Here is a 13,624-nt window from a genome sequence, read left to right on the forward strand (position 1 = left end):
TTGAGAGGGAGAGACAGAGCACGAACGAGCAGGGGAGGGGCAGAGAGAGAGGGAGACGCAGAATCCGAAGCAGGCTCCAGGCTCTGAGCTGTCAGCACAGAGCCCGACACGGGGCTTGAACTCACAAGCCACAGTATCATGACCTGGCTTAATGCTGAGTAGGGCGGGCCTCATGGGCACAAGACCCGTGTGGTGGCACACAGCCCCACTCTTAAGAGGCGCCCAGTTTGATGCTCTCCTGTTGCCATCTTGAAATCCTCACTAATTTTGAACAAGGGCCCGCATCATTTTCATTTTGCACGGGGCCCCACCAATTATGTAGCTGGTCCTTATGGACCGGTCCACTTACCATAGATGATTGGTACTTACTTGAGGAATAGATAAATGTAATTCAGAGATAACCCCTAAACCCTGGCTTAGAATCTATTTTTATGAAGCAAATATTGTCACAATGGACATTCAAAGGTAAAAAAGAAGTCTTCTGGAAAACCACTCCTCTGACACATTAACTACCAGTAATTTTTCCCAGTTCTTCACCTGTTCTTGACCACAGAAATATTCCAAATTTTACACAGTTGCAACTGTTACCAGATGACACACAATTATCCTTTTTTTTTTTTTTTTTTTTTAATTTTTTTTCAACGTTTATTTATTTTTGGGACAGAGAGAGACAGAGCATGAACGGGGGAGGGGCAGAGAGAGAGGGAGACACAGAATCGGAAACAGGCTCCAGGCTCTGAGCCATCAGCCCAGAGCCTGATGGGGGGCTCGAACTCACGGACCGTGAGATCGTGACCCGGGCTGAAGTCGGATGCCCAACCGACTGCGCCACCCAGGCGCCCCATCCTTTTTTTTTTTTTTTAATGTTGATTTATTTTTGAAAGAGAGAGACGGAGCATGAGCAGGGGAGGGACAGAGAGAGAGGAAGACACAGAATCTAAAGCAGGCTCCAGGCTCTGAGCCATCAGCACAGAGCCCGATGCAGGGCTCGAACTCACGAGCCATGAGATCATGACCTGAGCCAAAATTGGACGCTAAACCAACTGAGCCACCCAGGCACCTCCAATGATCCTTTTTAATAGTTGCCTCATGTTTGACTTCAAGTTAGCAGGACACAATTCGACATTTTTCTGCTGATGGACACGAATATACACCTTAACGTATATCTTCATGAATACAAGTGTTTTTTATTTCTTTTTCTGATGGAGGCTTGTATCACCTGTGCAGGGGAAAGTAATGAGGGCATTTTTGCGGCTCTACTTTGCTGTAAGGGGCTGTGTTAACTGATCCTCATCCAGTGCTGTATCCGCAAACCACACTCTCACAAGCACTGAGCATTACCACATCTTTAAATTGGGTTTAACTGGTAATATAAAATGACTTAGCCAACGATTTTAAGTCTTCACTTAACCTATGTAACAAGATAAACACATAACAATTGAGGATCTAGATTCTGCCTTTTTCTTCCCATGTGTGTTTATATTGCACATCAAGTGATGGCAAACTGAAAAAGCTTGCAAAACGGGTGAGAGAGGGAACAAGGGGCCAGAATACTGTGCAAAATGGAAAAATCCATTTAGAAATGGAGAATTAGGGCCACCTGGGTGGCTCAGTCAGCTAAGTGACTGGCTCAGGTCATGATCTCACAGTTTGTGAGTTCGAGTCCAGTATCGGGCTCTGTGCTGACAGCTCAGAGCCTGGAACCTGCTTCAGATTCTGTGTCTCCCTCTCTCTGCCCCTCCCCAGCGTATGCATGCTCCCCACACCCCCCTGCAAATAAACAAGCATTAAAAAAAAAAAAAGAAATGGAGAATTAGTAGTAATTAAGTGAATACATTCCTTAGTAGGCCAAATTTGGCCCATAAAGTTCAGTAAACCAGATTCTCAAACTTGAAGAAGATGAAGGCTAAAAGCCACCTCCTGCCCTTTTAAGACAGGAAGCCCTCCCTGAGACCAATGAGAGAACAGAGTCCCACCCAACTAAGAAGCCATGTGGGCAGACAGCACAGTCTCTGACACTTGCGTTGTCTAAGCCCGTGGATTGGGGGGGATAGGGGGGGCGGGGGTTGTTGTGCAAGCTCTGTCCTTGGAGACTTTAAAAGCACAGGGGAAATATCTGTTTCCAGCGGATTTGCTCGCAATGTTGCCACGAGGCAGGGACAAGGGTTCTGTAACGGCTCCCCCCACAACTCCCAGGAAGGACACCCACAGAAAGATCCAGCTTACTATTTATGCTGCACCTGGTACACCACCGGCCTCGTGTCATTGCTCAGGGACACCGGCTCCCAACTCAGAACCTGCTCGGCATTGTACAGGCGAACCTTCGGGTTTCGAGGAGCAGGCAGCTGGGAAAGAGGGTCTTGAAAGGGGCAGAGAATAAGAGAAGGGGGAAGAGGGGGAGAGAGAAAGGGAGAAAGATCGATTACAAAAATATTTAAGTGCACGTCATCAAACCATTCGTATGCAACTCCGTTTCTGTCCAAGTGCAGAAATGGTATTACGTGTCTCTCTAGGCATGTCCCCTCACCCCCGCCTTTGACTAAATTTGGCATCATCAACACAGTCTGTGGAAAAAAAGAGGGGGTTGGGGCTGCCTTTCTGCCTGCAGACTCCAGTTCTTTTTAAAATGTTTTTCTTTTCTTCAATTCATTTTTGAGAGAGAGAGAGAGAGAGAGACAGATTGCGTGCATGTGTGAGCTGGGGAGGGACAGAAGGAGTGGGGACAGTGGATCCAAAGCAGGCTCTGTGCTGACAGCCAAGAGCCTGACACGGGGCTCGAACTCACGAACCGTGAGATCATGACCTGAGCTAAAGTCAGATGCTCAACCGACTGAGCCACCCAGGCCTCCCCCCCTGCAGACTCCAGTTCTCTCGAACAGGTCCTGCGTGCCGGGGTCTGGCTCAACTAGAATGCTTACTCTATCTTTAACACGTATGTGTGACTGGGCAGGTTAACTTGACAGTCTGGGCCCCACTTTCTTTTTTCGGGAATAAGGGATAAATAACAGTATGGTCTATAAGTGAAAGCCGAATTGGGGGCCACGTGACATGCATTAGCCCCAGACTTGCATTAGCAGCAGACGTGCATCAGGACCAAGGGTGCGTTTGGTAAACCTCCACAAACCCATGCACGCACTCACACACATCCACATGCACACGCCCCAAAACAGGCGTGCAAAGCCCGAAGGCACACGGAGGGGGAGACATGTCTTTTGGGGGGTGTTTTTCTTTTTCTTTTTTTTTTTTTATTAAAAAAAATTTTTTTTTAAACGTTTATTTATTTTTGGGACAGAGAGAGACAGAGCATGAACGGGGGAGGGGCAGAGAGAGAGGGAGACACAGAATCGGAAACAGGCTCCAGGCTCTGAGCCATCAGCCCAGAGCCCGACGCGGGGCTCGAACTCACGGACCGCGAGATCGTGACCTGGCTGAAGTCGGACGCTTAACCGACTGCGCCACCCAGGCGCCCCTACAAACAGGATAATAACACCCACCCCAGGGAACGACCACCAATGCCAGGGTCCCCCTCCCGGGGTGACCTGGAAGGCACAACCTCAGCAACCGACCCCCCAGGCAGATAACTTCCCCAGGACGGGGCTGGGGACCACAAGTGCGGGGAGCCTTTTCTCTTGCAAGAACACTCAAGGGAGCCTTTTCTCTTGCAAGAACACGCAAGCATGACGAGACCAGCTCTGAGATGGAAAGATTAATGAGAAACGCCCAGAACGTGGAAAGCAAAGTGTGAAAAACATGCTGTTCCAGAATTCAGAGCAGGAAATTCAAACCACATGCTTTCAGTAAATGCATCCAATCTTAACGAACAGCGCCCCGCTCGCGTCTGCCGGCTCTTCTGAAAGATGCGATACCAAGAGTCTGTGGCTGTTTGTTTACTTCCAGGATGTTCGTTGTCTCCACAGCGATGAGCTCAGGCCCAACTCCGGGCTTGAACTCATGAACTGTGAGATCATGACCTCAGCTGAAGCCGGATGCTTAACCGTCTGAGCCACCCAGGTGCCCCTAGCGTCTTTTCTTTTTTTTTTTTTTTTAATGTGTATTTATTTTGGGGAAAGAGAGGGCGTGTGGGGGAGGGGCAGAGAGAGAGAGAGGGAGACAGGATCCGAAGCGGGCTCTGTGCTGACTGAGACACCCAGGCATCCCTCAAATTTAGTGTCTTAAAACAACCCAGCTGTCTCTCTTAAACAGTTCTGGAGGTCAGAAGTTTGAAACTGGTGGGTGAAAGTCAGGGTGTTCCGTGTTCCTTCTGGAAGCTCTGGGGGAGAAATGGCTCCTTGCTTCCTCCAGCTTCTAGAAGCAGCCCACATTCTTTGGCTCTGACTCCTTCCCCCAGCAACACTGGGCCAGTTCCTTCTCTTGCTGCCATCTCTGCGGTCTCACTCTTCTGCTTCCTTCTTCCACCTTTCAGGGACCCTTGTGATCACACCGGGCCCACGAAGCCCTTCAATCCAGGGTCATCTCGTGACCTCAGGACCCCTCGTCACAGGTGCAAAGTCCCTTTCGCCACACACGGTAACACAGCCGCAGGATCTGGGGCTGAGGATGTGGACATCTCGGGGGAACGTTATTCCACCCGCCACGGTGCTCGTCACCTTCCCCCCATCTCCAGGGAAGAGCCATCTCCGGGCACCCTCTCCCACCATCCCCACAATCCAGACGTTCCGTTAAGAAAGGAGGCACCGGGGGACAGAGCAAGGAGGAAGAGTTTCCACCCTAACTGAGGGCTGGGCCAGGAGAGAGGCTTCCCCGTAGTCGTGGAGGGTCTAGACGAGCCTTCGACTTTCTTTGATTTTCATTTTACCACGGTGGGGGGAGGACCCGCAGGTTTGCTCTTACATTTGGGCTTCTTGGAATGCCCTGTCTCACCACATTCAGAGAAGAAAACAAATCTTAGAACTGAGGATGTCACAAGGAAGTACATCAGACTGCCCACTCATTAACAGCTGCCTCGTGACACCACCCTCTGCAACCTCTCAGAGGGCCTGCCCTTGAACGGCCTCACCCCTGTCTCACAGGCCACATGGGGCCCTCCCTGTTCCTGGGAAACACGGGGCCTGCCCTCGCCACTCCTTCTCTGGGGCTTTCTTTCCCAGCATGCCACGGCTCTCTCCCCCACTCCCTTCAGGTCTCAGTAGAGTGGTTTCCTGTACAAAATGCCTAGGGCATGGGATTCCCTGTCCCTGCCTGACCTGTCCCCATGGGGCTCTGAATGTGGTGAGACAGGGGATTCCACCTGGGTCCTTTGTTTCCACCAGGCACTGAGGAGCGTGGATTCCAAAGCTGGACTGCCCGAGTTCAAAGCCACACGCTCCTGTAGTTGTTCAGCCACTTTGTGCCTCAGCTGTCTCATCCGTTAAATGGGTACAGTACAGACTTCACAGCGTTGTTACGAGGAACGAACGGGTTAGTTTTACAGGGCTGAGGACCGAGTGAGCGCCTCGTCGTCCCTGCCTCTCCTCACTGCCAGCAGTTTATCGACAGTCTCCCCAAGGTGCGAGAGTGGGGAGCTCCAGGAAGGCTGGGTGTTGGCGGACTTGGGGACTGTTTTATCCCCACCTCCTGGAGGAGCAGGCACTCGGGACATGGGGCTTGAGTAGCCTACAGCCCAGCAGCGTGCTCTCCTTCAGAGACAACATAACCCATGTCTTGTCCTCAGCATCGCATCCACTCGAACACCATGCAACACTTTGGTTCCCTTTTGCCTTCCTCACCTGATGCTCGGTCTTCCCTTTTCTGTGGTCTCTGCTGTGGCCGGGAGTGGGTGGCCAACTCTGAGCCATGACTTATCTGCTTGGCTCCAAAGGGTCAGTGTATTTAGGGTCATAGCACCTGCTGTCCAGGGTGTCGGTGAAGGCTCGGTGGGAAGAGAACAGAAGTTATGGACGAAGGGCTTGGGCTGGAATTCTGATCCTGTCCCCCACAGCCACAGATCCTGCCAAGGCCCCACCTGAGCCTCGGTTTCCTCGTGAAGAGTGAGACGGCGCTGTCTCTCCCAGACTCGTAGCGAGGGGCAAATGCAAGACCACATGCGAAAGGCAAAGCAGACCCTAAGTATATAATTTGTAAGACGTGACTGATTCAGGCCCCGGGGCTGAGCACCATACCCAATGGTCTGAGCCTGATGGAGGCAGAACAGCGGCCCCCAAAGATGTCTGTGTCCTGCGAATATATGAGGCTACGTGGCAAAGGGGAACTGGGGCTACAGATGGAATTCAGGTCCCTAAACAAAAGACCCTCAAAGAGGGAGATTCTCCTGAGAGATCCGGGTGGACCACAACGGTGTTTCTCTAGAAGCTGGAGAGGGCAAGGAAGCGATTCTTCCCCCAGAACCTCCAGAAAGGAACGCATCCCTGCTGACACCTTGATTTTAGCCCAGTCAGAACCTGCATCTGACCTCCAGATAACACCCTGGTGTTGTTTTAAGGCACTGCGTTGGTGGTGATTGGTGACAACGACAGGAGCTAATTCAGTCACTGTAGGTGGACATCAGGGCTTTAATGACAGCCCAGCTCCTACGAGATAAAAGCTCACAGTAAGAGTAGGGGGTACAGTGCTCCCCACTCTACCCTTTCTCTCCGTGGCCTCTGGGGCAACCGCTCATAAACGACTAGTGGTAAGAAGACGTACCGTAGGTGTCACCTGTGGGAAGTGTGTCCTCTGTGCCTCACGACCACGGCCTCCTCCTATGCCACCTTCCTGCCCCCACCCACCACCTCTGGTCCACCCTAGCTAGATCCACCCAGGAGGCTTTATACATATTTAAGAACAGGCGCTCCTGGTCTCAAAAGTACAGTTTGATTAACACACATCACACACAGGTAATAAAATAAAGTATAATTAACATGAAAAGTAATCATTTAATCTTGACAACCAAAGACCCTTCAGGATCTTTCTCCATGGATGCGGCATTATGACGAACAGCAACGATCCTACCTCTGACACCTTGCAGGGGAGAAGAAGTCAAAAAAACATTCCCTGGGGCACCTGGGTGGCTCAGTCGGGTGAGCATCTGACTCCTGATTTCGGCTCAGGTCATGATCTCAAGGTTCGACGGATGGAGTCCCACCTCGGGCTCTGTGCTGACAGCATGGAACCTGCTTGGGAGTCTCTCTCTCTCGGCCCCTCGCCCACTCTCTCTCTCTCTCTCAAAATTAATAAATAAACATTTTTTAAAAACTCCCTGAATTTTCCACTCATGCTTTCTATCTCTCAAAATTAATGAATAAACATTAAAAAAAAAAAATTCCCTGAATCCTCAGCCATAACTGAGAAGTCGCTCTTGTTCGTAAATACCGGACATCAGCTAATTTACCTAGCCATTTGTCTCTTCCTATAAAGGATGGTTTTGTTTCCCTGAGAGTAAATGGGGCTATTACCTTCTTGAAAAGAATGGTGGAGAGAATAAAGTCAGATAATGTACGTAAGACACTTACAACCTTGTCTGACCTAGAAGACTGGCCCAATACACGGCGACTACTACTATTCGTTTATAGTTTGCCCCCAAACCTGCCAGCTACTTACTTTCAACTGCTGAGACTATAAGCAAACAGGAGTTACTCAATGACGTTCGTTTGCAATGCTTTTCATGTTGTTGGGCGTTTACGGTCTTTCTCAGCGGTCTCTAAGCGCATTTGAAGCTTTGGTCAAATCAGCAAATCTTGGCAATGAAATTCTGTGGCACAAGTCCATTTCCAATCTACTGGAAAACTAAGCAGCGGGTACAATACAAAGAGAAGCCTCAACTCCTCAACATTTAGGTAAATTACTAGGTAGTCAGTTGACTTACGGCACTTAGGTGCACTCGACTAATTTTTTATCTAAAGCAAAGGGCCACCACTTAATGCATTACTACTGAGGGGAACAAAAGACGCCACCCCCAAACTTGCCACTTTGGCATGTTGATTATTTTGAACTAAAGTCACGTAAGAAACAGTTGGTGTAATTTTAGGACATGCTGACTTTCTTTTATTCCCTTACAAGCAAGAAATATATCTCTCCCGTATCCTTCCTATCTTCCCATACCAGGAGGGAAGGGCATCTTTATTGCTGGGGAATTCCAGGCTGAGAAGGCTGTATAAATGAACTTTGTTAACTTTGTTAATTTATTACCCCCAGTTCAAACCCCCTCGTTTTGTCAAATCTCCACAAATAATTGTTTCCCTAGCTAAGAGGTATGAAAGCTGCCTGCTTTGGTCACTTCTTTGAGTCTCGTATTTTTATAAGCTCCTGTAGGTACAAATCAAATCTGTTTTTCCCCTGTTACTGTGTCTCATGTCAACGTAATTATTAGACCAGTTGAAAAACCCAGAAGGCAAGAAAGGAAAATTTTTCCTTCCCTTACACTACAATGTAGGTCAGGTCCAATATTTCACATGTTATCTTTATAACAACTCTAAGAGACAGATATATTTATAAGTCTTCCCCTTTTAAAAAATTTGTTTCCTGGGGCGCCTGGGCGGCTCAGTCGGTTGAGCGTCCGACTTCGGCTCAGGTCATGATCTCACGGTTCGGGAGTTCGAGCCCCGCGTCAGGCTCTGTGCTGACGTCTCGGAGCCTGGAGCCGGCTTCAGATTCTGTGTCTCCCTCTCTCTTCCCCGCTCATGCTCTGTCTCTCAAAAATGAATAAACGTTAAAAAAAATTTTTTTTTAATTAAAAAAAATAAAAAATAAATAAAAAATGTGTTTCCAATACCTTCATATATATTTTTTTCTCTGACCATAAAAACAATTCCATGATTACTGAAAGACACTTGTGAATTACGGAAAAGTATGGAAATGTTTCTATTACCCATTTACTGTATAACCACTGTTAACAGTGTCACTTTGTGCTTTGACTAACACAGAGTTTCTCTAAAAATATCCTAGTTTTTTCATAGTTTGCTATGAAAACCTTTCAGGTAGTCACAGAACAGATGAGCATCACACGGCACTATTTTTCAAAGGATCTACGATGAAGTTTTTCTGACGCATCGCACGGACCCAAACTCTGGTAGAATACAAACGAGAGATCATTACTAGAAAGATGGGCATGGCCTCGGGCGTCGGGGCAACATCCAACTGCAAAGTTCCTATGTACTTCTCTCCACCCCTCCACCCCTGGACTCGTGGCAGACAAGTCACAAATGCCACACCGACCACCACTCCTGAGCTGTGGCACCGGTGTTAAGTAACCACAGCTACTGCTTGCCCATTACCCAGCTCAGGCAACTACCAACATTTTGCCAAGGCCCACGTCCTGTCTGAAGGAAGCCCAGGGAGAGCTGCACACAGATTTTGCTCAACACTTGAAGCTGAGGAGGGGCGGAGTCAGGATTCAAACCCATCTGTCTGACTCTCCTAGGAAAACGGCTTGGTAGCCAGAGCTCACCCCCTCCTGTGGGAGGCTTCTCTCATCAAGGAGTTCTGGAATTTCAGGGCCTAAGTGATGCTGGCAGAAAACAACAGCAACAACCCGAACCCACACCCCGAGCTTCACAAGGGAGGACATTTCTAAATTCTAGAGCCCCAGCCCATGATAGTCTCTCCCTGGGAAAGAACCCAGCGAAACACAAACACATACGCATCCACACAGAATAAATCTCCTGCCTACTTCTTCCTGCCCGAGGTCTTCTTGTCTTTTAGCATTTGTATTTGGCTCATAAGTATGATCAGTTAGTGTCAGAGGTAGGAAGGAGGTTGACCCAAGGACAGGGCTATCTGGATGGGAGCTGAGCTGGGATTAAAAATCTGGTTCCGTGGACTCCCTGCCGCCAACACAACTGGGGGTCCGGCCATTTCTGGGTCCTGCCCTGAGCGCCGCTCCCCCATCTATCCGACCCTGGGGAAATGACCATCTGGATCTCACACCCACAGTTAAACACACCCCAGCCAAGGTGAGACTGAGTCACATCTCCAACACGGAGGTCCCGGCCTGGGGCCGGCCGCCGCCGCACGCAGCTGCAAGGAAGGAACGCCTGCCTGGGCCCCGCTTCTAACTCGGGCCCCTGGGGAGGGCACGCCGGCCAAGGCCAGGGTGGAGGCTCTGTGGGGCCGGCAGACGCAGCCCTGTCCCAAGCCCTGGATTCCGTTGTCCTTTGTTCGCGCTGAGAAATTCGGAGACGCCGGCTGCACCGGGTTGCACGGAGCCGCGGAGCGGAGGCGGGGGAAGAGGAGCGGCAGGGTATCCAGTTTCCCGCAGGAACCGGGTGTCTCCTGCCCGGAAGGGATGACCCGGGGCCAGGACGCAGGGAGGGACTGCCCGGAATTCCCCGCCGCCCTCCCCACACCCGCGTCGGGGCTTCGCGCAACCGCCGGTCCACTGCGGGCTCCCCGCGTACCCCCAGACCGTCAGGGCTCCCCGTGGATCGCTCACCCGCTCCGGGCACCCCGCGGACGCCCACCCAACCCGCGCTGCCCGGAGAACTCCCCCGATCGGGGGCACCCCCGCGGACCCCCACCCACCCTGGGCTCCTCGCGGAACCCGCCCACTCGCGGCAGCGCGCCGATCGCCACCCGCCCGCGACGACGCCTCCGTCCGGCCTCGGGGGTCCCGCCGGGCCCGGCTTACCTGCGGGGGGCGCCGCGGCGCCGCGGCCGCCGAGCAGCAGCAGCAGCAGCAGCGACAGCGGCGGCAGGAGCGGCGGCGGCCGCATGGCCCGGGGCTCTCGCGCCGCAGGCTCGGCGGCGGCTCTGGGGGCGGCTCGGCCCCGGCGCGGGGTCCGCCGAGCCGCTCACGTCGCCGCCCGGGCGGCCATGGCGACCGCAGGGCGCGCGGGGCCCGCCCCTTCCCGAGCGGCGGCGGCGGCGGCGGCGGCGGCGCGTCCCCGGCGGCAGGACAACCCCGCTCGGCCGCCGCCGCCCAGGCCGGCCCCTCCCGGCGCCCGCGCCCCGCCCAGCCCCGCCGGCCGCGGGACTTTCCCCGCGCCCCTCCCTGCCCCACAACACCCCCCCATCCGCGCGGTGGCCGCGACGTCCCCGCGCGCTGCTGGGACCCCGAGCCCCCGCCGGTCGCCCACCTTCCGGCGCTTGCGACCCCTCTGGGGAGACCTCCGAACCCCAAGGCCCGGGGTGGGCCGCGTGCTGAGCCTCGCCTCCCCCCTCCCCGCCCCCCACCCATGCATCCCGCCCCCACCGCCACCCCTCCCTCCCGCCCCCCCCACCGACCCCCCACCGCCACCCCTCCCTCCCTCGCCCCCCACCGCCAGCCCTCCCTCCCGCCCCGCACCCCCGCCCCCATTCTCTCTTCTCCTGCTGCTCCCACCTGCGTGGGGGCACGCGATTCCCCCCTTCAGTTTAAATGCTGCCTTCTGAGCCTCTAAAGTACACACTAAGCTTTCAATCCTTAGTTGAAAACCGGCTTAAGGCTGTGGTGGCTGGAAACGGCCTGGGTGAAGGAAAGTGTGGGGTTCAGGGGAACAGTGGGCACAGAGCAAGGCGGAGGGAAAGCGAGAAACGTCCCACATTTCAGGATGGTGCGTGGGTTTAGGCCCCGGTCTGGGCTGCCGAGTGTATGAGGAAGTAACTTCTCGAGCTGGGGAGCGCAGTGGGGTGCGGCGGGGCAGGTGGGGAGGCCTACTGTCCCAGCCTGAGCCGCCCTCCGGTTCTGCCAGCTGGAAGGATCTGGGTCATCTTGGTTCTCCCACGATGGGCTTTAAACCCAGCTGCGCATGGAAGGAAAGGGGCGAAGAAGAGAATGAGTGGGGGACATCAAGAATTAAAGAACAGCGTCACCAAGGCCCAGTTAGGAGTCTGCTGGGCTCCTTGGCCGCATAGTATTGGGCAACATAGGGCTTTACTTCGGGACTTGCTACAGTTTATTTTATTTACTTTAAGAAAAAAAATTTGTTTAAGTAATCTCTGCACCCAACGCGGGGCTAGCATTTACAACCCCGAGATTAAGGGTCACAGGCTCCACTGACTGAGCAAGCAGGGAGCCCTCGACTTCTTGCATTTTTATTTCCTTTTTTGTAGAACTCTTGAAATTGGTCACTGTTGTGAAAATATGTCAGAAAATATCTAGCAGTTATCTGAATGATGCTTTGAGTGAATTTCTCAAGGCACAGAGACATGTTTATATGTGAACTGAAAAAAGCAGCACGTAAATCAGAATCCCTGTCCAAGTGATGTGTTGAAATGATTGGAGGGGCCCTGGGTGGCTCAGTCTGTGAACAGACTCCAACTCTTGATTTGGGCTCAGGCCACGATCTCATGGTTCCCTAGATCGGATCCCCCAGTCCGGCTCTCTCTGCCACAGCGAGGAGTCTGCTTGGGACTCTCTCTCTCTCTCTCTCTCTCTCTCTCTCTCCCCTTCCTCTGCTTGCTTGCATGTGCATGCATGCTCTCTCTCTCAAAATAAATAAACTTAAAAAAAAATGATTGGAGGAAATATGCCAAAATACTAACATATCATAGGTAGCAGGATTACAAATGGTAATAGTTTTCTTTTTTTATAATCCCCCCCTGCAAGGGCTTATTTCACTTTTATAATCAAGAAAAAAAAAATCATATTAAAGGAAGGGACAAATATGCACCTGTCTCAGCCCAGGCCAGGGAGCGCTTGTGATCTACTTGGATGTAGATGTTTTCAGAGGCAGTGACAATGGTCTTGGGGGGTGGGGGGGTGGGGGGAGGATGGTAAGTCCCCCCCTACCTCCCCTACCCCCCCCCCCCGGCTCCCTGCAAGAGAATACTTGTTTCTTCCCAGCTGGAGAATCTCCCTCCAAAGCTCTTCCCTGCTAAAACTTAGAGGGTTTACATTTTCCTTCCAGAAGTCCTTGTCAGAGTACTAAAAGGAGCATGCCCAGTTTGCTGCGTAGCGGTCCACTCTGCTGACACCTTAAGCACACAATATCCCCGACGCAAGTAACTGCCAAGCAGATGTCTTGCAAAGGCCAGTTCTCAGCGGGTGGCATTTCCCGTTTCTTGTTCCTCCTGGCTGGAAGACTTTTACTTTTGAGGTCATTGCTGGATGACTCTGACTTCCACAGAGATTTTCCACCTAAGAGAACATGAAGCCAATCCTGTTGGCATTTCTTGTGGAAGATGTCCAAGCATCCACCGCCCTTTGTCCGGTTCCATGGATAGCCCCCACAGCATCATGCAGTTCCTCGGTCATGGCACATGACAGGGACGTGGGTTCCTTTCTGCAGCTTCTCCCTTCTGGAGGCGTGTTTACTGCGAAAGGACCAAAAGCTGAACCCCTAGGGGCCCTCCCTTGCACAACTCTCTTCCACGGTCCTGGAAGGGGCTGCCAGCTCTGTGTTCACATGGTCATATGTTCCTCTGAAGTCTGCAAAGTAAGAGCTTTTAACCACAATGGTTATGACCTCTGTCTCTTCCCTCTTTGACTTCTTTAACGTACTTCTCCAGGAGGGCGGTGCTGGGGCGGCTCTAGCTTGTGTGTGTGTGTGTGTGTGTGTGTGTGTGTGTGTGTGTGTGTTTTGAGAAGTGTCTTGATGGTATATATCAACAACAAATTGTCAAGTCAAAAGAAACATTTCTAGGGCACCTGGGTGGCTCAGTTGGTTAAGCGTCCGACTTCGGCTCAGGTCATGATCTCGCGGTCTGTGAGTTCGAGCCCCACTTTGGGCTCTGTGCTGACAGCTCAGAGCCTGGAGCCTGTTTCAGGTTC

General features: G+C 52.2%; 1 protein-coding gene across 2 annotated transcripts in view; it reads right to left on the bottom strand.

The window, feature by feature from the left end:
- Positions 1-10,813, bottom strand: part of IFNGR2 (interferon gamma receptor 2) — a 28,490-nt gene extending 17,677 nt beyond the window's left edge. Inside the window, exons 1-2 of one of the 2 annotated variants that reach the window (XM_045501504.1) lie at positions 10,562-10,813; positions 2,227-2,359 (exon numbers count right to left, since the gene is read on the bottom strand). In XM_045501504.1, coding sequence (XP_045357460.1) covers positions 2,227-2,359; positions 10,562-10,646 — 218 coding nt within the window. In that variant the 5' untranslated portion in view covers positions 10,647-10,813. Of the gene's footprint in view, positions 1-2,226; positions 2,360-10,561 lie in introns of those variants that run through there. The other variant, XM_045501506.1, reaches the window with a different exon arrangement.
- Positions 10,814-13,624: the final 2,811 nt, after the last annotated feature.

The sequence above is a fragment of the Leopardus geoffroyi genome, chromosome C2, assembly GCF_018350155.1.
Source record: "Leopardus geoffroyi isolate Oge1 chromosome C2, O.geoffroyi_Oge1_pat1.0, whole genome shotgun sequence".
NCBI lineage: Eukaryota > Metazoa > Chordata > Mammalia > Carnivora > Felidae > Leopardus > Leopardus geoffroyi.